General features: G+C 41.7%; 1 protein-coding gene across 3 annotated transcripts; it reads left to right on the top strand.

Moving 5' to 3' along the window:
- The first annotated feature begins 1,618 nt into the window (after nucleotides 1–1,618).
- Nucleotides 1,619–23,938, top strand: LOC126545278 (uncharacterized). 3 transcript variants are annotated; one of them, XM_055061321.2, is made up of 4 exons: nucleotides 1,619–2,158; nucleotides 7,315–7,409; nucleotides 13,678–13,932; nucleotides 15,765–23,938. In XM_055061321.2, exons 1-4 carry the CDS (start codon nucleotides 1,842–1,844, stop codon nucleotides 16,070–16,072), a joined length of 975 nt encoding a protein of 324 aa, XP_054917296.1. In that variant the 5' UTR covers nucleotides 1,619–1,841; the 3' UTR covers nucleotides 16,073–23,938. The 3 variants fall into 3 exon arrangements, with proteins under 3 accessions (XP_054917296.1, XP_050049028.1, XP_050049027.1); XM_050193071.3 differs by having other exon boundaries at nucleotides 7,315–7,442; nucleotides 13,750–13,932; XM_050193070.3 differs by having other exon boundaries at nucleotides 7,315–7,442; nucleotides 13,726–13,932.
- The last annotated feature ends 1,483 nt before the right edge of the window (nucleotides 23,939–25,421 follow it).

Genomic DNA, 25,421 nt, shown 5'->3' with positions numbered 1-25,421 from the left:
CAGGATGTGCAACGACGGAACACGAAGTGAAAAATTGTATTACGCGCACATGTTGATGACGCAGCCTTGTCGATTTACACTGCGATGACTGTTCGAAGAATATACGGCGTGTGTTTAACGAGGAAACTAATCGCACGTGCAGAAAATTTGCGCAAAATATATACAAGCCCCGAGTCGGACAGCGTAGCAAGCGCAACAGTGGAGTTTTAATGCTGATGCTGTCCCCTCACCGACTGAAAGTTCTTTTTTTCTCCTGAATTGTGGTTAAATTCGTCATCATCATCAGCCCCCAATTTCATATTCACTGCAGGACGAAGGCTTCTCCCACCAATAACCCTTGTCCTGCGTCAGCCGTCCTCATCCTGCACATTTCCTGCTATTCTTGCTCCATATGTAACCATCTGTCTCCACGCAATCACTCGACTGCGTTCCCCATATTTTCCTTGACACGCATCTTAAACGGACCATCGGTTATTTGCTCTACGTATTGCATGACCTGGTCCACTTTATGCAAGTAGAATCCCGTTTGCTAATCCATACTTCGAAGCTTCTCTATCCCATATTGGCTTGTCACTCGGCGCGAAACTTGGGTGACCGTTCCATGTATAGTATAATCTCGTTAAACGGAACCTCAAGGGACTGGACAGGTGTGTTCCGATAAACAGGAGTTTCGTTTACCGAGAAAGATGTGCAGGGGTGCAGCACTTTATGTCACACGAGCTCTTGTTACTGTTGTCAGAAATGTTGAGTATTAAAAGTGAATGAAACAACTAGCTAAAAATAGAAAAGTAACACACACACACACACACACACACACACACACACACACACACACACACACACACACACACACACACACACACACACACACACACACACACACACACACACACACACACACACACACACACACACACACACACACACACACACACACACACACACGCGCACATTTAGTGGTTGATTCTGTAGTTTCGTTTATAGGGAGTTGCGAACAATTTCGTTCAGATTAACGAATTTCTTTACATTGTTCAAGTACAAAATAAACCAACTGAGAGCTTGTTGTTCCATTTAACCAGAAATTCGTTTACTGAGATTCTACTTAGCAGCTTTCGAAACAATAAAAAAAAGGAACGATTTGCCCACGGACAATGCAGTTATGGCTCATATGTTGATGCGTAGTGTGTGGTATTGATACATGACATTCCGTTCGCCTGTTCAAGCGAATCTATCAGCGAATGTGCCTAAGTGGAAAACGTATAGGGTAGCCGATTTTACGAATTTTTTAAAATAGTCATTTGGGTTTTGAAAATATTGAAACGCAGCAAGATTTTCAGTTGTTACACGTAAGCACTGAAGACAGTGTTCGAGGAATATCAAGCAATTACCGTGAATATTACAGTAATGCTACGGGATGAAATGCGGAATTTTAGAACAAATAAAGAGACAAGGATTTGCCTACCAGTTATTGTAACTGCACTCAATTTACAGTGGCTGAAACTTGTATAATTCTAATAAGTATAGACAAACTAGTTAGGCAATGGTATCACCTTTCTTGTCTGTATTTCCCCCTTTCACTGACGGGAGCAGAGATTCATTTGTGTATTTGTGGCCACAGTTTATTTTCTGGCAGAAAGAGCGCTACTTCGGACCACCGCCCTTTCGCAGTGGTCACGCGCTGCGCGCGCGTGCCAGTCCATGAATCACGGTGGGCGCGCGGATAGGCGCGCACAACGGCGGCGGCAGCCGAGTTTCGACGATTTCGCTCGACCACCGTGTGGAGTCGCGGCGGTAGTTGTCTTGGTTGTCTCTCCCCGCTGGGCTGCTGCTGCTGGTGTGTGATGCTTGGTGCGCGTTTTGCTTTATGTGGGAACGACGACGCTCTCGAAGGGGAGCGAAGCAGCAAGATGGCAGCGATGGCGACGTCTTCGAGAGATGCGTACTTCAAGCATCGGTCGCGAACCCGCACCACGAACTGGGGCGATGTGGAGACGTACCAGCTCATTGAGCTGTGGCAGTCGTTCCGCTACGATCTGCAGCAGACGAAAAAGCGCCGGCCCATCTTCGAGCAGATGAGTCGACTAATGCACGGGCTGGGCTTCAAGAGAGACGCTAACGAGATACAGGGGAGAATTACAAACCTCGCCTATTTGTACAGGTCAGTCCCTCATGAGACGGCCGCTGCGTCGGACCTCTGATCGCGGCGTCGTTTTACGGACCGGCCGCGCGAGCCGATCATTCCTTGACCTGACCCGTACGCGTCCCTCTTTCCCCTGAATGTCACCTGTCATATTCTTGGCTCTGTTTCAAAGAAGTTTGGTCTCATCTTCACCACAGTTTCATTTTTCTTGATCCCTTGTGCAGTTTTGACCTTGGCCCGCAATTAGGAAATTGTAGTCGGTTTCGAGTCAGTTTGCTGAAACACTGCAGAAAGTGCAGTTTTATGAACGATGCCCTTGTTTTCTTTCTTGCGTTTCGCACCAATTTGAGTTGTTCCATTTTTGATGCGTTCGATCCATGGCGGATTCGAGTGGAACTTGCGCGCTTCGCAGCGCTATTTGATTGACTTTTTTTGTGAGATCGTGCTGCTGATTGTGAAATTGTTTTGCTCCGCCGTACGTCTACTGTCACTTGCGTGCCAAGGCAGGAGCTCTTGTGCAAATATCATCGGCGAGAAATTTATCTAATTTCGTGGAAAAGTTTGGCAAGTGTTACTCTACTTAACGGACGCTGCGTGAAAGTAGCAGACATAATTATAGTATGTTATGACTCAGTGTGCGTCTGTCGTACTGTTTGTAGATCGTTGTAGGCGAACGGAAGTTTACCTTGCGCATTTTGTTTTGTTTACGTCTTGAAGCAGTAGCGCCTGTTTGCACGAATTAACCTTCAAGCATATTCCTGAAAACCTAGACTACGCTAATTACTATATTCAAGTAACCTTACGGACTTAGCCGACGTGAAGCTTTTGAATTTTGTATCAGTAAATCAAACTGGTTGCGATTTTCGGCACTTAATTAGAGCATGTCTGCGACTAACGAAAACCATGCATTCGCCGTGAACAATTTTGCAATTGACATTGCCATAACCTCACGCAAACTGCTGATATTTTCACCTAGGCAGTGAGCCGATGTACCACTGCTGCCGTTCCCTGCCAGTTGCTACATTTACAATTCATTTAAAGTGTACGGGTCCCAGGGTCGTAAGAATTCCTTGCGCGCCATTCAATTCCGTTCTTGTCATCCAACGCGCACGGGCGACCAGCCACAGTGATAACGTAGGCAGAACACCGCTCGAATCACTTACAAAGCGCGAAAACTCGCAAATAATCGGAACAAGATCGTTACGTTAAACGCGGTACCACTCTCGTCTTGAGCGCGCCCAAAGCCCCAACATGCCCCAACTTCCGCAGCACCGACTCTATTACCGTCACTGTCATCATCATCAACTCGTGTAGTGTAGCACTTGCCCGAATGCGATTGTAGAGTCCTATTCCCGTCACACTCATTCATAACATAACTTGAACTTTCCACTTACCTCGTTTTTCATTCATATATCGGGTGATATATAAACGGTTATACCCGATATTCTAATTGACATTAAGAGAGAAAAAAAAAAAAAGGAGCTGGGCAGGTCATGTAATGCGCAGGGTCGATAACCGGTGGACCGTTAGGGTTACAGAATGTGTGCCAAGAGAATGGAAGCGCAGTTGAGGACGGCAGAAGACTAGGTGGGGTGATGAAATTAGGAAATTTGCGGGCACTAGTTGGAATCGGTTGGCGGAGGACAGGGGTAATTTGAGATCGCAGGGAGAGGCCTTCGTCTTGCAGTGGACATAAAATAGACTGATGATGATGATAATAATTCATAGCACTGTGATCATTTATATATTTGCGTTTTTCACCTTTTTTCTGAGCGTCATCAACACCATTTTTTTAATGTGCACTTACTTGAGTACATTTACTCTTGTTTGTAACCCAACAGATGTTGCAGCATTTTTCTAAGTCTTAATCACCTTTCTTCCATTGAGTTAGGTGTGCTTTATAATTTGTCCCAGTGTTTCCTGCAGTGAGACACGAAGTTGCTTGAAATCTTGATGAGTTTTCAAATGCAGCCCATGGCCCAAAATATTCTCCTGCATAAAAGTGAATCTGGTTACAATGACATTGAATGAGGTGTGAGCAACCATGCTCAGTGCAACAACAATTTTATTTTTGCATAAAAGCACATCTCCTATTTCTTGCTTGCAAATCTTTATCCTAACACCAGCACGTAGATTTTCTTGAGCTGGTTGAGAAAAGGAGCTTACAGGCATATTTACGGGCATAAAAAGATCAACTGGTAATTTATTTCTCTCAGGAGCACATATGTTAAAAAATTTACAAAAGACGTCACGCAGGGTAGTTAACAGCATGCAATTATAGCACGTGCACTATTGACCAAGTGCACAAAAATACTATAAATCCCGATCAAGAGCACTCAAGATATTCAGCTGAAATAAAAGTGAGAGAAATTCTTGCATACATACAAATGCTAGTTCCCTATTGCAACTGTTTTTACTGTTTTTGGAAGAAACAAAGCACTCCGGTCAAAGTTCGTAGTTGCTACGGCAGCATAATATGTCTTACAGGCTACTTCGCACTTCGTCTGCTTTCTTGGTGCTCTGTTGTAGTAAACATTTGCAGCATAACTTTGCATGCCTTCGTGTATGAATGCTTCATAATGTCCTTATTACATTGATGCTGCAATTCCTTGCTTCGTAAAGGGCAGCATCAGCCATCTATCCCATTCCTGTGACATGGTGCTTCTCAGCTTTTGCCTTACATTTGTTATTCTTAAGTATATCAGTTTGTGCAAGCTACTTATTATATGAATTGTGCAAAAGATGTGGAGGGCCACAAGCCCATATTTTTTCAGTGAATTGAACCAGTTGTAGGTGGTCATTGTAGTAGCTTTCTTGAGGCTGGTTTGAAAATGCAGGAGCCACATCTCAACGTGTAACATGTCAGGACCTAGTTGAAAGAAGCTTGCAATGAAAGCTAATTCTTCGTCTTCCATAGAAGGGTGTGGAAATCTCTGCATGGCACACGTGAGCCTCTCATGGATCCCTTGAGTAGAGGGCCTCAGCATAGTAAAAACAAAAAAAAGCAACACACAGTGCATATGAAATGACTTGTCTGCGCAATGCAGGTGCATCCAAACCAAATGTGTTCTTGTGTACCTCACCCAACACTGAATACTTTGGTCTCATCACTTTTTTTGCACCCTTTCTTCCTTCCTTTGTGTGCAGAGTAGCAGGCCAGAACATACAAGCTCTGTCCAACCTCTCTGCCTTTCCTATAATAAATTCTTTCTCTTGCTGAACGCCAAGCAATTTTCTTGGACTTTATCTCTTTCTTACCATGGGGTTGGATTAAACTTGACCTTTATGGCAAAATTCAGACTGAACCTGCTGAGCAGCTAAATGGCAGGGAAAGGACTTAATGGCTTGCATAAAATAATGGAAGGCATATGAAGAGTTGCATTGCAGCTCGCAAGTGTCATCCATGAGCTACATAAGGTCTCACCATGTCGTCCCACCCAGGTGATAACAGGGGTATCTGCCCCACCCCCCTCCTCCACTTCCCTCCCTCTAATGCGTGCACACCTCTTAGCATTCAAGTGATTATAGTCGCTTATATAGACTAATCTTTTATTAATAGATACCTACCTAACATTTCATAGGCAACTTTCTTCTTTGATAAAGCATAACAAATGTCGAAATGTTACCTGAATGAATACCAATAAGGTGTTTGTCCTTAGGGTGGATGACCCTGTATACATAGATCTTGTTGGAAACTCAACTTCCGTGCAGCTTTTGTGCTATAATGTCCCACTGCACTCTTCCACTAAGGTAGTGGGAACAGGAACTTTTGACATTGTTTGCAGAAGACCTTTTCAGTGTCAGTCCAAACAAGACAGAAAATGTAGAGTTATGTCTCATCCACAAGTTTAGTGCACTGCAACCAACATGTATAAATATTTTAAAGGAAGCTCTTGAATCCATTCGCTATACTAATGATGCAAGTATAACCAGTAGCCCTTAACTTTTTCATTTTTATTTTATTATTTATTTTATTTTTAGTTATAGTTATTATTTTCTTTGAAGGTAGCACACCTGGTCAGGCCAGGACTGATCATAACCTCCACACTGAATTTGTTCCTTTCATTTACATGTATATTCCTCTTTACCTTCACACAAGGTGCATATTACTAATTACCCAGTGCAATGTTGTTCTTTTTTTCAAACTTATTTCGAACTTTCTTTTTTCATTAAATTTTTTTTTCACTCTTAGTGTTTTGTCAGTGTCTTTCTTCTTTCTTTTTTTTTTTTAAATCTCCTGATGGTATGTGCGTGCATGCTCTTTGCTTCCAGTTCCCACTTACAACATTGCTAAAACTCGGTTTCTTTGACTTGGCTCCTTTCTCTTCGTTTCCCTCCTCTCTTTTTCTTTTTTCTTTTTTTTTCTTTTTTCACTATTCAGTGATTATATGCATAGTTCCTGCTTTAGAAAACTGAGCACACTGTATTGACAGCACCTGCTTATAAGCATAAATTCTTTTCCATTTCCGGTCTTTATCTCCACTTCTTGAAAGGTGTTACCCTTTCACCTGTTACCCTTTCAGTCACCACCCTGAACCTCCCTTTATCACTCCCCACCCCATTTTTTTTCTTGAGTACTTTGACTTTAGTTACCCCACAATAGGCATTTGCTTATTATCCTCCACCTCCCGCATTGAGGGTAAGTGAGAGTGAGCTATGTGTGCGTAAAAACTCTACTACAGTCTTAAAACAGTCGCACCCTTTGATGTGTATACTTGTCCCATAACAATAATCGTCATCTTCCTTCTTGCGTTTCCTTTCTTAAAAACGCTGACAAGAGTGCTATGTCACGCTGATAACGCACATGCCGTTCGTTGGAAGTACCGGGCTCGAAGCATTAAAGAAAGGAAATGTGGGCAAGACAGATGACGATTATTGTTGTGGGTCTAGATACTCCCCAAAGGGCGCAAACTTTTTTAAGAGTGTAAGTAAAGCAGTTTCTGCCCTGATAAAGACAAGAACCCTTATCGAAACTTGGCTCCAGCAACACTCCTTGTTTGACTACTGCTCATCTTTTCAGGGCTACGTGCCTTTCTTTTTCCCCTAAATTGCAGTTGTAAGCCTATAGGCTTTAATTCTGTTCACTGAAAACTTTTTTCATGCATTTGGCCAGGTCAATGTGCTGTTTTTAAATCTGTGAATCTGCTGTACAGTATGAACTTCTTGGTTTGCAGGCGTGAAGGCAAGCTTCGACTTGAGAACCCATTGCGAACCCCTTGGAAGTTCTGGGACAATGTGCACAAAGTACTTCATGGCGAACCACCACGACGTACACCTATTCAGGCACGCCAGATTTTACCAAGTATGTCACTTTTTACTGTATTTGCACGATTCTACCGCGCCACCGATTGTAACTCACAGTTATATTACCACCCAAATATCCAAAAAAATAACTTGGCGCCGATTCTACCGCAAACGTCAAGTAACAAAATCTAAGTCGATGAGTACCAATGCGGCGACAGGTGAAGCATATCGGCTGGTCGTCCGCAGTTCTCCACTTAGTTGGGTTGCGATAATGCGGAGAGAAGCGTCGGGGTGGAGAGAAAATAATAGAAGGGTGTTCATTGGCTGTGGGGTTGGTGACAGCACAGATGGAATGTGTTCAAGTTCCCGAAGAACGATGGCTTGTACGAGGGAAAACTGTGGGCACCATTGCATCCAGTTCTTCGTTGAACAATTCGCACCACGTCCTCTGATGGCGACGCATGCTGCTGTGCGGGCTCAGCTTCACACGTCGACATTGCGGCAGTATTGGGAAGTCTGGCGAATGGTTGCAAAACACATCAGTTTTTGGCCTGCCTGAATTGTCGGCACTCTTTGATGATAGCACCTACTGTAGAGCAGCTTTTGCACATGAGCAGATTAAAGGCGTCGTCAGTAATTCCCTTCAGCACGTGCCCGACCATCTCAGCTTCTGTCATGCTGTAATCAGCTTTATGACAAAGCGGCCAGCACGTTCTGGATGTACGAGACATAGGACTCCATGGGGGATTAGGTACGGGAGGCCAGTTCCTACTTTGTGGCAATTTTACGGTCGGCTGGTTTGCCAAACAACTCTGTCAACTTCTCTTTGCATTGGTCCCACCTGGTTAGCTCCTCTTCGTGGTTTTTGTACCACACCTTTGCCATGCCTCTTAGGTAGAACAACAGGTTAGCTAGCATAAGCGTAGGGTCCCATCTGTTGATTCCACTCACGCGTTAGTACATAGTCACTCACTCTTCAACATCGGCGCCATTGGTCCCGCAGAAAGTTCCAGGATCCTTGGGTTGCACAACCACAACCAAAGGCGACAGTGACGTAGCTGGCGACGGTGACGTTGGAGGCGGCAATGGCGTTGACCTCGCGTGCTCACCGTCATTCATGGTGGGGACGGTGATGTGACATCCACTGCAGAGCTCCGTTTCCAGCCGTGGTACCCAGCACCTCCCACCAATATGTTACGGGGATGCTGGGAGTATAGACAGACTGTATTTACAATATATATGTACAAGCAGAGTCAATGTAGTTAAGATGGCTGACCAGCAAAAACACGCAGCAGTGAGCGTCTCGCTATCTTCTTCTTCTTTTATCCTTCTGTAACAATATTATGGAACATACAAAGGCACGCAGACACGCACACAGACACGCACACAGCAGAATCTTAGCAGCTAGTCGCTATCAGAGTCCGGCGACACCTCCTTTTCACTGTCTGCTGACCACAGAAAGTCATCTTCAGTTCAATTTAATGCACTAGCAATGTCACACTTCTGGAGGCCCGTGCAACCATCGTCTGCAGGAGTGCATTCCATGCACCATTGACCCACCTTGTGATGTCTCTGAGTGTCACTTTCTTAAGACAAGCCGTTCGATGGCATTGTGGCTAGCTACCTTGCATGAAGCTTTTTCTTTTTAGTAAGAATCGGTTTCATTTTTTAGCTTGAGTAAAATTAGGTACGATTGTAATGTGCATGCCAATTTGAACGCACCTTTTATTTAAAAGAAGTGCGCATTTGAATCGTGTCAATACGGTAATCTCTTTTTGTTGTAGTTGCATGTGACCTTTGCTTTTTTCATTTCTTAAATAAATTTAGGTAACTGCACTTCAAGGAGTCCTTTGATGGTGCTAGACAAGACATGGCACTTAGATTTCTTACTTGTTAAAAAGCCGTATTTTGATGTGTGTGAGAATTATTTGTTTATTTTGAATGGTAGACTAGTGTTTCTGCAGCTGCACAGAGCAAGCTTTGAGATATGTTAATCTTTTATGGAAAATTTTGCTTGGTGGCAGTTTATGAAAAACTGACTTGAAAGTTCATTGGTTGCGATTAAAGTACTTTTCTGTTTTTGATTCCGACTATCTTCTGTGTTGTGTTTGTTGATCCATGCATTTTCAGCCACTATAATGGCCATATATTAATTCTTTAGAATTTTGGGCCCTGAAAGGGAAAAAGTATGCTGTCTAGGACTGGTCTGTTCATCTGATGTCAAGCATGAGAGACATAGCCAAGGAAAGCCCACAAATGCCACCAGTCCAAAATGTGTAACCTGTGTCTTTTTTGCCTTTAGGGCTCTTCTTTTTCTTACGGGCAGGCAGCAGGTGTGCCCATACTCATATACTATTTGACTTTGTTAACTGTAGAGCAACCACACACAAGAAAATTTGCTTGTTGCATCATCTTACAGTAGTAATTAGGTTGTTGGGCAGGACTTCACACATTGCCCCAATTATCCAATGGCACTATGAACTTCAGAGAAAAGCTTTTCTATGATTAATTGCCAGATATTTAGATAACAGGTTTTTAGTATATACAGAAAACTCTTATTATAATGAAGCCATTGGGAAAGGTGGTGAACCTTGATATAATCTGTATTTTGCAATTGCAGAGAGGGCCTAACAGAGCCATTATGATGCAGGAAGTGCTCATCAAAAGCACAGGAACTTGCAAATTATATATATTGAAACAAAGCCATGGTTCATAGTGACAATGTGGCAGGGGTGAAATTATGCCAATGCCTGTGAGCAGTTGCCTCATCTGCTGGTTATCATCACATGGTAATTTGTCCTGAAGACCTTTTGCCATATGTGACAGAGCGGCCTTCGCAGGGATTTTTGCCTGATCTACAGATTGACATGGAAAGGGTCACCATCTATGCTGCACTGAACAGTCTTTTGTGTACTTTTGTACACCGTGCACTTCGCCTACAAAGTGGAGCCTGGTACTACTACACATTGAATAACCCATGGTCTAACACCCCTGTCATGCACATCGCCAAAATTGGTGTTGCCGAGTGTCACTCTTTGTTAGTGTCATTCGAAAGCTGCCACACGAGAAGGTGTAATACGAGGGCGATTCAGAAAGTAATGCCTCCAAGCCCACTACTTTGCCAATAATACTGCAAACATTTTGAACTCTTTATCATTAATGCACTGATGTTTAAGCTACAGATTGTCACTTGTCTCACCTTCCTATTTCTTCTCGTTCCATGAGTAATCGAGCAATCCATGACATCCACTGGTGACGTCCGGTTCAAACAGCAGGCTGTAATTGAATTTCTGACTGCGGAAGATTGTGCACCCATCAACATTCATCGCCGTCTGATGGCAGTTTACAAGGATGCTTGTGTTGATGTCAGCATTGTACGGATGAAGCAACACAAGACCGCAACAACACTCGCCATTTCCGTTGGTTCAGTGAACCACATCATTCAGAACCTCCTGCGTTACAACAAGTTTTGCGCTTGTTGGGTACACCAGCAAATGACAACTGACATGAAAGAGTTGAGGAAGTGCACCCAACAAGCGCAAATCTTCTTGTAACGCAGGAAGTCCTTAATGATGTGGTTCGCTGAACCAATAAAAACAGCTAGGGTCATTGCGATCCCATGTTGCTCGATCCTGCGATTGCCCCAAATCAACTCGTCCACCTGACGCGGATGATCCTTATCAGAGGCTGTTGCGGGCCGTCCACTTCCGTGCTGCTCCTGGAGATTTGATGCAGCTGGATTTTGGTCTTCCACAGTCCTTGCCCATCTCCGCACAGTGCTGACTTCAACACAGGTATCCCTGTAAACTGCAGCCAGACAGCGATGAATGTTGATGGGTGCACAATCTTCCGCAGTCAGAAATTCAATTACAACATGCTGTTTCAACCGGATTCCACCACTGGATGCCATGCATTGCTCGATTACTCTGGAACGAGAAGAGATAGAAAGGTGAGGCAAGCAACATTCTATAGCTTAAACATTAGTGCATTAATGATAAAGAGTTCAAAATGTTTGCAGTACTATTCGCAAAGTAATGAGCAACACGAGAAGGCGAGAGCAGGAGTCATCGTTTCAACAAGTGGACTTGTCTTTTTCAAGCAACATATGCTTTCCTTAGCACAGCATTATAGGTACGCTTCTTCTAAAGGAGAGAGAGGGTACGGCAGGTGGGCAAGGTAACTCCTGAGGGTGTGTTAGCGGTGAGGATGTAATATTGAAAAGAAAGATATGTGCTGTAGAACGGAAATTTGACTGTCATTAACTTCATACCCCCATAATAAAATCATGTTCTCGCCCAGGTGCAAAGCATGCAAGCACCTTCAAAGTGGCATTAAAATTAAAGGCACTGCAAATAGCTACACGCTCGAAGTGAAAACTAGCTTTACGTGCACTAGTTCCGACGTAATTTATATGGTTGAGTGTTCCATCTGTAAAAAATAATACCTCGGTGAAACAGGACAATCAATGAACGTCAGGTTAAACAGACATCGTGCGGACACAGCTAAAAATCTTCCCAAACCCTTCGCCGAGCATTTCAACCAACCAGGTCATAACTTTGACGAACTTAAACTCTACATACTGCAGTCAAATTTCCATTCTGCACGAGACAGAAAATATAGAGATAGTACTTCATCAATAAATTCAAGACATTGCAACCAATAAGCATAAACATTTCAAAAGGAGCTTTAGAATTTATTTGCTCTGCTAAACTTCAACCTATAGGCAACAACACTTGATTATTTTTCATTGAGTTGCTGAGCTTCTTTTCTTTTTTCTTTTATTTATTTATTTATTTTTTGATAATTGGGTTGTCACTCATATTCCAACCTCCGTTCTTTTTTTTTTTCAGTCATTCCTTTCGTTCTTTTATTTATATATTTATCCCTTTTTTCCAGGAGCACTATTTTCTGCCGCTACTTTTATTCTCTCTTTCAGTGAGACCATAGTTCACTGACCTCTAGCGGAGCACATATCACCCCCATTCCTGTCGTCCAGGCCGCTTCCATGAAAAGAGGAACCTACAATGGCGCTTCAACCGGCTGACACACGGCGCAGACTCCTATTCCTCCACTGATTTTCGATAGCGCATTATCTTTCTTTTCAATTCTACACTCTCGCCACTAACATACCCTCGGGAGTTACCTCGCCCACCCGCCTTACCTTCTCCCTCTTTAGAAGAACCTTGCCTATATATACTATGCCGAGGAGAGCATATGTGACCTGGAAAAGGACAAGTCCGCTTGTTGAAACGTTGGCTCCTGCTCTCACCTTGTTCTTGTATTGCTCATTGTCTTGAATTTCTATCTCCCGCATTCCCAGTGTTTTCCCTGGATTGGCAAAGGAGTGGGCTTGAAAGCATTACTTTCTTAATCACCCTCGTATGACACTCACTGCAGAGTCCACTTGATGGTGAGTTGGTGGTGGTGGACTCGAGGAGGTTGACTCACTGGTGAGTCCACTTGAACGCGCTTCACTTCATCTAGCCCCCGCGAGGTGTGTACACTTGACAACAGCAGTTATCTAAGTGTTAACAAAACAGCTAAAAAATTAAGAGGCTGGTATTTTTGTGCAAGTACTATTCTGTCTGCATTTATTTCAATCAAGAAAAAAAAAATTTCTTGCACTTCCTGTTCTCAATTTCAGTGGCCTTCCCTGTCATGTTTTGCTTTGCATGATGAAAATTATCTTGCATGATGATGCTGCTATGCCAGCAGTTTCTTTGAATTCCATTTAAGATGTTTTTCATAATAGCAAAAGCAGCATTAATGACCGCTTTCCAAATACAGTAATTATTCTAAGTGCTTTTTTGTAACACCCAATTGTTGTTACCATGAATTCCAAATGACAGTTTGTTTTGCTGTGTAGCATAGAGCAGCCAAAATGGTGCTCACTGAAGTGAAGGGCACTTCCTTAGATTGACACTAAATTTCCCAGCCTGACTAGGGCATAAAATGCATCTAATGCAGTTGGAACCATGAAAAACTTCAAAAATATCAATATATCAGATAGAGTTATCTTTTTTTTATATTGCGAGGTTTACTGAAACTTTGGTGTCTAGGAATCTTGAGTATAAGTGGATTTCTTTTCTGTGTTATGTTAAATGTCATAGCTAGATGTTTAGGCTGCTAAATTTGAACCTTCCAGCACAAATTGTATGTCTGTTATGCCTAGACTTAGTTATGCCTGTGAAATTCTAGTGATGAGTGCAATTTTCCAGTTCGCTTGGCTGTAACATTATTCATACCGTGTGTCTTCAGGAGCGCTTCTATATAGGCTACCTTCTGTGCAACAGGGGGGACGTCCTGCAGTTTCGGCCTTTTCCTCCTGCTTTTTCATCCAGAGCCTGTGTCCTTACCAAATACAGAGGCACGGATGATACCACCTGACACCACACTGACGGTGGTCAACGTTCCTCTACCTGATGTTTCCGTTGTCAAAGTAGAAAAACCAAGTGTGCCTGAGAGCACTTCAGCTGGGGATGGCCGGAAGAGTCCTCCAGATGAATCGACTGCAGCCAATGAAGCCTGGACAGACCAGTCTGCAGCCTGTAAGAGAATGCCCAATTTTAGTCATGATTCTACTCATTCCACCCTCTTTTCACCTCTACAATCTTTGATGGAATGGCAACACAATAAGTGAAGCAATTTTTACCAAGTTTGAGTATTTGAAGGGAGAACATATTTGATAAGGATCAAGAGAGTACTGGCAATAAATAGGCTTCTGCATGTTGACATTCACTTTACATGGAGCAGGGTTTATACCTAAATGAGTTCACAGCATTTTCCCTAGAAAGTACTCCCTGCACTTTCACGAGAGGTAAATGCAGCAAATGCATTGCAAAATTGGCAAGTCTACGATACTGTCTATCATATTCCTCACTGGGTTACACTGCTTTTTAGATGGCAGGGCCCCATGTTAGAGTTAAAGGTTAAAAGTAATGGCCTTTAAATTATTTTGTTGGTTCTGTATTACAGAGGTGTATCATAGCTGTAACTGCTTCTACACCAAAAACATCCTAATTTGCTGTATTGCAGTGAAAATTTCTCAGAATGACGATGTAGTGTCACAAAGGGAAGTAGTGATCACAGAAGAGGTAAGCATACAGAGTGTGCAAGGTATTTGAGGGCATGGCTTTAAATCACCATAGACATTAAAATTTTCATTCTGTCTGTTTAGAGGCTTAACATTGGCTTCACCAACTCCTCTGTCACCTATCCATCACATCAGGTACAAATGCAGCACAAGTGAAGCTGCATGCAGTCTTAGTTGATTTACATGCACAGTGACTTAGATCCTTTGTTTTCAAGGTGAGACGCAACAGCTCATACCCATTTGTAATCTGCGAAAAAGAAAAAAATTAGCACTGCCTGTAGTCAGACACCATTCAGGCAGTTGAGCTTCCCCGGCAAGTGGCAGCCAATTATAATTGAGAATGCTGACAAGCCATTAATGGCCATTGCCGAGCAGTTTCAGGTCGCAGTCAATAGTTGGGCTCTCTGTGCACGAGATCATTAGGGGCCACCTCTAAGTAAAGTATTTGCTTCCTCTCGCAACGCCTGTGCAACCCAAGTGTGGCTGGCTGTGAACTGCAGTCACGTCACTCTGAATGTGGAGTCCTAGTTCCCAGTTTTTAAACCTGCTACTTGGCTATGTATGGGGGGCAACATGAGAGGGAGGCTGAAATCCATGCAGTGCAAAGGCTCTCCATAAAGCTGCTGTGCAAGCATTTGCTAACATCAAAAAGTGCCATCCGATCTAAGCATACAGCCATTATAGAAGACAAATTATGTTACTTATTGATACTGAAGATGGTTTGATTAAAATCTCATATTGTTACTATTCCTTAAGTAATAATTACCTCAAATACCTTTCACACTTGGTAGATTTTTTTGAAAAGCACATTATTGTCTGAAAGAGTAGCTGAGGCCATCTCGATTAGGTAATTAGTGGAAATTATTCTGCGATAGCTTGGGTAGTACCTATCATGTATGTTTTTTAACTCTGTTGACCCTGTATAGTTGGACACTAACATTCTTTGCTTTTCATTTACTGCACTAATGCTCATAACTTTTGTATGCATCAGAAAAAAGTGTGCTCACTAGTTTTCGTGTAGTGCCTTATAAAGTGCTTCAATACTTTTTGATGAATCTAAATGAGTGCTCTCCACAAACAGAAAAAAAAGTAGGGCTGTTGATGTTTCAGTACTTGAGATGTGAATTCCTGCAAGTGCAACCATTTTGCTCAGCTTGTAGATGCCACATGTTCAGCAGCAGTCATGTTAGCCATTTGATTGGAAAATGGTGCAAAGGTGCCATAGTGGTTTTTTCTCTTCCCTCGTTTTTTTCTCACTGAGACTACCCATCTTGTGTTTTTTTGCAGCCATAGTGAATGGGGAGCATTCAGAAGAAGATGAAGAAGGCAGCGACAGCTATCCCCATGCATCCCTGCACTTCCCATCCGAATGTCCGTGTGACATTCTCAAAACTGTGGCTGAGCAACAGCGGCTCATGGCACTGCAGATTCTCAACGAGGAGGAGATTCGTCATGAGGAGAGAGTTCGCATTGTGCTTGAGATGGAGAACCGGCTGAAGCAGGAGCACAACAATTTCAAGCTAGCACTTATTGATAGACTCAACAAAGGCTTCACTCAGATCCTAATGGCACTGAAATCTTCCACTACATCTTAGGGGCCCTGGTGGTCGCATTGTTGGGAGGGGTGCTGCCTTTTTTTTTTTTTTTTATTGCAGCATGAGAGACTGGCCTGCTTCAGCAGTGCTTCTTTCCCAGAGCAACTGCCTGGAAGCAGTTTGGCATTGCATTATTATGCAGTTTTACCGTATTATGCAATTTATAAGCCTTTAAGCAACTAGTTCTATTCTAATACCATAGATACTCTAAGCCGGGAGCAGGCTTATTTCAGTGCTACAGACGCACTTGTTTATGTCTGCATCAAAGTGTGGTGTGGTGTTAGCAAGCTTAGGCACAGCTGAAGATGCAAGACTTGTGTAGGCATTCAAGAATTCAGGGCTGGCTTGGCAGGATCAAACACGATTGCTTCATTTTCAAAACTGTGATAAAGAATATTGTTGGACTCAGCTTTTTTGGCTCATTTCAGAGCGACATGAGCTCAGACATGACTGTTCACTCCAGGATTAGGTGTCTGGGACATGGAATATAGAGCAATCAAACAAAACCATCTCCCTAGGTGGAATGTAGAACTGTCTTGTTTGTATCTCCGAGCCTGCCCAGGTAGCATTTGGTCATGCACATTTCTTAACTGTATAGGTTAGGCTAGGTTTTACGAATAGGATGTGTAGTACATAATACTGCTATGCTTAGGGCCCGAAAATCTGTGAGATTCTGTGGCAGTTTTCATTGCCATACTTGGTGTCTTGAAAAGCCTTATTTCTCATGAGGGAACTCATGTTGACAAGGGCCAACACAGTAATGACATTTGTGACCCTTTTGTGTATGTTCCCTCTGTGCTTTATGCTGCGTGCAGCCTGTGCATCAATCTATCTTGATTCTGTGTCACATTGCAGACTTGCACTAGTTCATTTGTCCTAAGGGAGTGAAGTCACTTTTTTGTTGTATGTGCTTGTTGTATGTACCTTTGCTCTGCAAACATTTTTGTATGTGTAGACAGCTGAAACTTCAAAAGCGTCATTATGTTCACTTTGAGCTTCACAGCTTGTTAAGTGTGGTGAAAAGTCCACCACATAGTACGCTGTGGTTTTAAAATTTTCTGGGTTTCACTACTGTGGTTGTTGTGCCCCCATAAAAGTGTGGCCTATGTGTGTTCCAATTTGAGGCAGAGTTGAACTTCATTATAATGAAGTTGCATCCAAGATGAAAATACCGTTGTTATGTCTGGTATTCGTTGTACGCACATATTTCTTATGCTAATGTTGGCAAGAAAATTTTAAGTTTACTTTACCATATTCAATATTTTGTTATATCCATGTTATATTGAGGTTCATCTGTACTCATCAGCGGCCTGTGAAGATGAGAGTTCACACTTGAACACTGAAATTCTTTTAGTTTTTTACACTTGAAGCATTATGGATGTGCCAGTTGTTTTATTAATTTTGCACATTGTGTTTGGTGGCTTTTGTTTGTGATGGCTTTTGTATGTACCATAGAAAATGTCAATCATGGCTCTGGTTTTTTATGTGGGTGTGTTCTGTGTACTAACTCGAACAAAGCCTCCCGGTTCATCCGCCCTGATTCCTCTTTGGTACTGGTTGTTGGTGTAGTTGATAATGCTGGTAAGCTTTGATCCCTGCAATTCATAACCTAAGATTTCGGGCCCTAGTCATGTATGGCTTTGTTAATGCATACTCTGCCTCTTGTGTTGGATATGTGTGGCAACAGCAGTGTATTTAGCATATCATATGTGCAGAACTTTCTGTAGTGTCTTTTGGTATTTGTGTATGTTTATTTATATTAATCAGTAAATGTCTGTTAATTTGACCATAGCAGGACATGCAAAACTTGTTCAAATAATCTGAAGTTCAAATTATGGGTGGCATTTAAAACTTTTGTTGAACTACTGATCTATTTATTTACTAGTGATGGTTTGATATTGTGGTCTCTACCTTGTTAGTTAGTGTTATATGACTAATGTTGGAAGAACATAATGCGCTGCAAAGCCTGGCTGCTATTGTATGTGCAGGTGAAGAACTGCTCTGCAAGATGCATTGTTCGTTGGACTTTCATTTTGTTGAGACTCCTGTGCCCCTTTGTCATCATCACTGATGCTGTCCGAAGGACCCACTTGCAGCATGAGGCAGGAAAAATTTGCGCCTTTTTTTTTGGCCAGTGGCTGACACAGGGGTGTGCCAATGCTGTTTTTTTGAAAATGAAAAGAATGCAAATCAAAGAGTTATGGTGCTGAATTGAACATGAATTGACATATCTTTATATATTTTTCAAATAATTAATGTTTTGTACTGGGCTTTCAAACCAAGCTCATCAGAATTAGCTTAAGATTCCCATGTGAGTGGGGATCTAGCAGTTTAAATGGCAGAATTGTGTGGGCTCTTCAGTTTCGGTTTTCTTTTTAGACTAAATTATTTCTTGTTGTGAAACAAAGTGCAAGGTTTTCAGAAGGATAATCTAAAAACACAACTGATTTAATTTCACCTTCACTGTCCCTTCAAAGTGCATCTCACAGTGTGATTACATTGTTGGCTTTCAGGTCTACTATTTGTAATCATAGGTTACCTATCCTATAATCATGTGCTCTTTAAGTATAGGTAAAACGTGGTATCTACCAGGGTGCAGGCAAAAAGCATGGAAAATACAGAGTGAGAAATGGTAGGAAAGGTTCAAGTGATGCTTTGGTTTTTGATGGCAGTGTTATTACCAGAATAAGTAAAGAGTGTTATTTAATTATGAATGAACGGGGCCTCATTAGCATGTATGAGCCATAATCACAGTGAACACAGCTGCATGTTCTCCTTAATCCTTGCGAATCAGTAAAACACAGAAGTGGCGTCAGAGATCTTTCGTGACACCTACTAGTGCAGGACTATGTCCAGCTGCTAAATTTAGATTAAGTGAAGCATAAAATTTGGAAATATACTTGAGGGTCTTCCTATTTGTGCTTTCACAAAAGGCAAGCTGTTCAAAAGTATCAAGGTAAATTTTTTTAACATTGTGCTTGAGCTATAGTGAAGAGCCGCTTACCATCACTCATATAGATGGCTGTTCGCCTTCCTACATTTGGTACTCGGCCCGGGCTGTCGGTGCCCTGCAATATTGCTGGAAAGTAGAAACAGACTATTCACACACTCTCATAAAAGTTAGGTATCAATAATTTTAACCCCCTTCCTTGACACGCTATTATCCCAAATTGTGGCGAAAAATGGCAAAATTATTTTAAGGACTCCAGTTGCCAATGTGTTTTACCTCCTCAAAAAGAATAAATTTGCTTCTGCTTGCACTGTCCCATGAATTGTGTGCTGCCATCTAGGAAAAGCATGACTAAGCACTAAGACAATACTAGGCTTGTGCATAGCATTGCTATAAGTACTGTTGAGAAGTACCGTTGAGAAGCTAGAAGTGCTGCTGACGATTTTCAACTGCGCGTGTACCGAGTGTCGGCAGTGTCCTTGGCCATTTTTTACCAGAAACCTGTGGACGAACCCAGTTCGTCCATGAAAACGCTCTACTAGCTATGCAAATGCTGATTGCAGGACATGATTTATGCGCTTTAGCAGACGCAATTGTTGTGAAAAAGTAGAGTCGGCAATTGCATATTTAAAGGGCCCCTGAAACGATTTTTTGTCATTCTTTATAGAGTACCACCTGGGCATACAGAGCATCTCTCATGGAATGCTTTCTCTAAAGAACTTTGTCTGCAACATATTAACGGAGCTACAAGTGGTTAGACATTACCCCCTCCTCTCAAGCCGTAGCATTCCCCCTCAATGTGCATTTTGTGTGGCCATCACTATGTCTTGCCTCTTTGGGCACAATACTGAGTGGTGATGTGAGTGTTGCCTAATTCTAGTTGATTTGAACTAAGTGTGTTCCCTAAGTGATGGTCGCCTGAAAATGAAGTTTATGTGCAGGGATCATGTCTTCCACGGCGTGCAGTCGCTGCAGTTTACTCCGTGCACACACTTCAAATGCAAAAGGGCGAGTGCTGTTTTACAAGCGTCCTTGAGTGTAGTGTTCATACTATACAGGTTTCTCCTGCCAGAAGCAGGCATTGCTGCGCTTATGTTCATTTGAGATAACCCCATACTACAGTGGTTGTAGCCACTGTAGTATGTTTAGTCAATGTTGCATTCTTTCTCACTTCTCCTCATACTTTGTGCAGCCTAACAAGCCTACAATAGAGTTCAGCTTTTAGGTGAAACTATTCTGCTCCTTTTCTCGCTTGCACAAATGCATGTGCACAAACAACAGTTGCAGCAGATAACCCGTGTTCTCAAGCAGAAGTACACCATTGGTTTAAAGAAATGTCTATGTTCATTGCATTTGTGTTTTTATTTTTTACAGGTACACAAAATACACATACATACTATTAAAAAGAAGCTTAGTGGAGTGGCATGCTTGAAGTATTCCCGATCACTCCACTCTATGCAGAATGGTTAGGGGAGGGTGAAAATGCGGGAAGTGGTGCTGCTGCAACCGAGAGCAATGCAGAAGTTTAAAACCTAATTACGCAGAGCAATTATATTTTTCTCCTTGATGATCACAAGCATCCACCCTACCGACTTTATGCATTTGTACACAACTGTAAAAATCATTTTAGGGTCCCTTTAACAAAAAATCTGCCAATTAACATTTTCACTTTTTTACAGTACAACTTTTTTTTTTCTTTAGTATGCCTGTGTTTCAAGATATTCATCACCAAATTTGACACTCAGTAACTTAATTTTGTATTATATGATTCCATATGGCATGCCAGTTGATAAGATGGGCAGAGCTGATAACAGCTGCATGCCTGCTCTCGGCTGGCAAAAATGAAGAAACGACTGACTTTTTTCCTTTTGCCCAGGATAAGCTATGTAACACATGCTCTTTTGTCTTTGTGTCAAGACTCTGCCTCTGAATGCAAAATTAGCTTACTGAGTGTCGAATTTGATGACGAATATGCTGGAACACACAGGCAGTCTAGAAAAACAAAATGGAATTGTCTTGAAATACAGCTGTTTTCAAGTCTATATATATATATATATATATATATATATATATATATATATATATATATATATATATATATATATATATATACACACACACACACACACACATACATACATACAGGGTGTCCCAGCTAACTTGGACCAAGATATTAAAAATACCCAAGAGCTCTAGAGAAATCGTACTGACTGCATAGTAGCCATAGTCGTATGTACTTACGGCCAGCATTATTTTCATCACGAAGTATTACTTAATGAATTACTTTTAATTGGAGAACTATCTAATTATTGCTCGAATCGCAAACATATCAATTACAAAGTTGTAGGGCACCTTAAATAACCTCCGAATCAAGCATTTATTTCGTGCTGAAGTGGTGCTGGCTGTTCTTTCCAAGAAAAAACAAAAGCTCACGAAATACGAAATAGATGCGCACTCGCACGCTGCTACTCCACAAGGCTCCACAACGCTTATCAATGCGTCAGCGGCGGGTTCTCTTGATGCCACGGCCGTTGCATAGCGCGAATCCCTGCATCGAGCTGCCGCCGCTAGTAAAGCCATGTATCCGTGGCTATTCACTTGGGAGTGCTTGAGTAGTGGCGCACGAGCAGCTGTCTATTTCGTATTTTGGATGTTTCGCACGCTTTTGTTTTTTTTCGGAAAAACCAACGAGGCAAAGCTGAACACTAAAGAAATGCTTGATTCAGAGGTTGTTTGAGGTGCCCAACAACTTTGTAATTGATATGTTTGCGATTCAAGCACTAATTAAAAAAGTTCACTAATTAAAAGTAATTAAGTAATACTTAGTGATGAAAAAAATACTGGCCATAAGTACATACGACTACGGCTACTAAGCAGTCGGTACAATTTCTCTAGAGCTCTTGTGTATTTTTAAAATCTTCGTCCAAGTTAGCTGGGACACACATATATATATATATATATATATATATATATATATATATATATATATATATATATATATATATATATACATACACATTCTAAATTAACTCTGAAGCAGTTATGTTGGAGTTATGTTTAATGTTGGAGCCTCACTATGCTTGGCATTCAAGGATAAAAAAATTTGGGGATGAATATCTTGGAACACAGGCATACTAAAGAAAAAAAAATTTGTACCGTAAAAAGTGAAAATGTTAATTGGCAGATTTTTGTTAAAGGGACCCTAAAATGATTTTTACAGTTGTGTACAAATGCATAAAGTCGGTAGGGTGGATGCTTGTGATCATCAAGGAGAAAATATAATTGCTCTGCGTAATTAGGTTTTAAACTTCTGCATTGCTCTCGGTTGCAGCAGCACCACTTCCCGCATTTTCACCCTCCCCTGACATCCCAGGTATAAAGTCAGATGCATAGGTAACTGCATGGAAGTGGTCTAAGCATATTCTTGCCATCAGCAGTTTGTGAAAATTGACACCAATTTCATCTAGATCAATGCGTTATTGCAGATGACAAAAGACACCTGTGATGAGAATTTGAAATACTGCAAGTTGACATGAAAATACAGCAAGCGCCTGGCATGTTGTGCATCACTCATGCATAACATGCAAACATACTACACAATGTGACACCTTCAACTCTGTGTGCAGGTCAAGGAAAGTGGTTTTTACAAGGTGCTTGAGGAGATGATTACTTCTACGTACAGTGCTCAGCGATTGAAATGCGGTACTCAGACAGTATGGCGGGCAGTGATCCTTGCGCCACCAGTAAGTGCTGGGTGATTGCTGAGGGGGCCCAATTGCACCGGGATGCATCAAAATGACTCGTTTTCATGTGACACAAAAGTGCATCAGCTCAATGTCCCCAGCGTCCATCGGTGGCGCAAAAAAGTGCCGGCTGCCATGCTGTCCGAGTTCCGTGTTTCAATTGCTGAGCATTGCACATGGATATGTTGCCTTCCGACATCTGACAGTGGTACGTAAAAAAAATTGGTTTTTCACGTTCGTAACATACCACTCGGCAATAAGAACTTACTTGATAGGTGATTATGTCCTCGAGCTGATCTTGGATCTGAGGAGGGGTGTGTATGTGTATGTGTTTGTGTGCATGTGCGTGCATGCACTTACATTTGAACATGCACAAAATATTTTAAAAGTATTCCAAGAGCAAATAGTGCCTATTTATTTTGAATAACAAATTTAAGTGACCTGATATTGAATTTGTTATTCAACAAATGCTGGTATTCGCACACCCCTGGTTGGCGCACTTCTCTGTTGGTGACAACGTTTGCGTATTCTAATCTTTCATGCTATACTCAATGAAAATCAAACTGGGCCTTCCATGTTGGCACTGTTGAACAGTGCTGTGAAACTGGACTTCCTGAAGCACTTGGTGACTTTGACTGCATGACAGTGCTTAGACGCTCTTTTGAGCATTGTCATTGCTTTTAGCATGACCAGTAGCACTTTTAATTCTACTACCAGGGATTCTTTCTGGTTTAGACTGTCTGATATTTGCCATTTCAAGTATTGGATTAAATGTTTCATTAATATGAAAAGCATCTTTTGCAGCTTTTTGAACACTGTCTAGTAAATGTTGAATGAACTGCTATCAAATGAACTGAAGCCTGCTCTTGGTGACCTAGTTTTGGTTATTCTAAAAGACATACCTTAATTTTATCTTTTTTTGAGAGCATGCATGACCTGAAGGTTAACAAAATGTCATGGCATTTATAGAGTGAGTTTAAAAAGTCTCTGTTCATATGAAGGTAACAATGTTGGAAGACAGGCATATATATGCATAGATTTTTAGTTCCTGAGCCTCTGAGTGCTTTCATAAAGTTTTTAACATGTGAACCATGCACCAGTGAAATATGTATATAAATGTTTCCTGTAATGCCATAACAGGACACTGCAAAATACATATCATACTTATTACAATGTGGTGTGTATTACTTTGGCCATGAATTCCTTCATTCTGTCTGCGTGAAGCGTTGCTGTCTTCTCTTCATGTCTACATAGGGACTTTCAGGGTGTTTCAGGACTTCCAGGACTTTCAAGCAGCAACAGTATTGCTATGTAAGTTTATTCACCACAAAGCAACATGATGATAAATACTTAATTTCAGCGTGAAAAGGTGCAAATAACACCAACACACTTGCAACAAAAAGTATGTTACCATACCAACTTTTCTAACTACATCCTAAGGCATCCTTGAATGCCAAGCATATTGGGGGCCCCAACCATAATTTCTCCTCTGTGTCAGTCAGTCTTACATTATGTTGAAGAAGGCAGCGCATAATTGGCTTACCATGAATACTGCTGTATAGAAATTCCCTAAGAAGTGCTCTCGCACATGCAAGTACACCAATTTCACTTTTAGATTCTATAAATTTTTCAAGTAACATTGCGCAAAAAAAGAAAAAAGAAACGACACGGACGTAAGAGAAGAAGACACACCAAGCACAAACTTTCAACTAAGTTTGTTGTACCACTGAATCAATTTTATACATGTGAAGCAGTGTAGACTGTGCATGCGCTTACATGAAAACGAACTGTGCATTCCTGTAACAAGCTCGGCAAGATTTGAAGGTTGACGGATCCAAATGCCGTCCCGTCCGATAAGTGCAGAAAGCATCACCGCAAAAAGTTTGTCGAGTGTTCATCGGGTGGTTTACAACCTCCCGCTTTCATGTGGGAAGCAATATGTCGAGCAAACTGGACTTTGCCTCAATGATCGGCTCCGTGAGCACCGCACCAACATAAAAAATGGCACCGGTCGGTTCTTGGCGATTCATTGTCGCAATCATGGCTGCAAACCTATCGAGGACGAATGCACGACTGTGTCCCATGGCAGGACGCAGCTCATCCATAAAATAACTGAAGCACAGATGATTGCAAAATTGGGTGATAAGTGGGTTTCCCTTCACTGGCTCTCACAGAAAAAGAACTGATTTCCTTGGAAGTGGCATTTATTTATTTATTTATTTATTTATTTATTTATTTATTTATCAATACTGCAATCCCCATTGGGGACTTTAGCAGGGTGGGAAACAATACATATGTAAAGAACACTATAGCAAAGGCAAAGAAAACAGTAAAAATCAGGTCAACAGAGCTTGAACATAGCAGTGGCACAGCAAGATAAAAAAGTTTTACTCAATACTTGAAACAAACGCTGAAAGTGATGATTTTAAAACTTGGTCATTGGTTAGATGATTCCATTCAACCACTGTTCGGGGAAAGAAGGAATACTTAAAACAATTATTATGTGTACTAAATGGGGTTATTGTTTGGTTATGTCACTGCCTAGTAGCATAACCAGATGAAAAAGGAATTATTCCCGTGAGATCTGTCTTATAATGATCGTTAATAAGTTGAAAAAGGAATTTTAGTCGTGATACACGATTTCTTTGCATTAATG

The sequence above is a fragment of the Dermacentor andersoni genome, chromosome 1 (assembly GCF_023375885.2).
Source record: "Dermacentor andersoni chromosome 1, qqDerAnde1_hic_scaffold, whole genome shotgun sequence".
Classification (NCBI taxonomy): domain Eukaryota; kingdom Metazoa; phylum Arthropoda; class Arachnida; order Ixodida; family Ixodidae; genus Dermacentor; species Dermacentor andersoni.
This window is presented reverse-complemented; position numbering and strand designations above follow the sequence as displayed.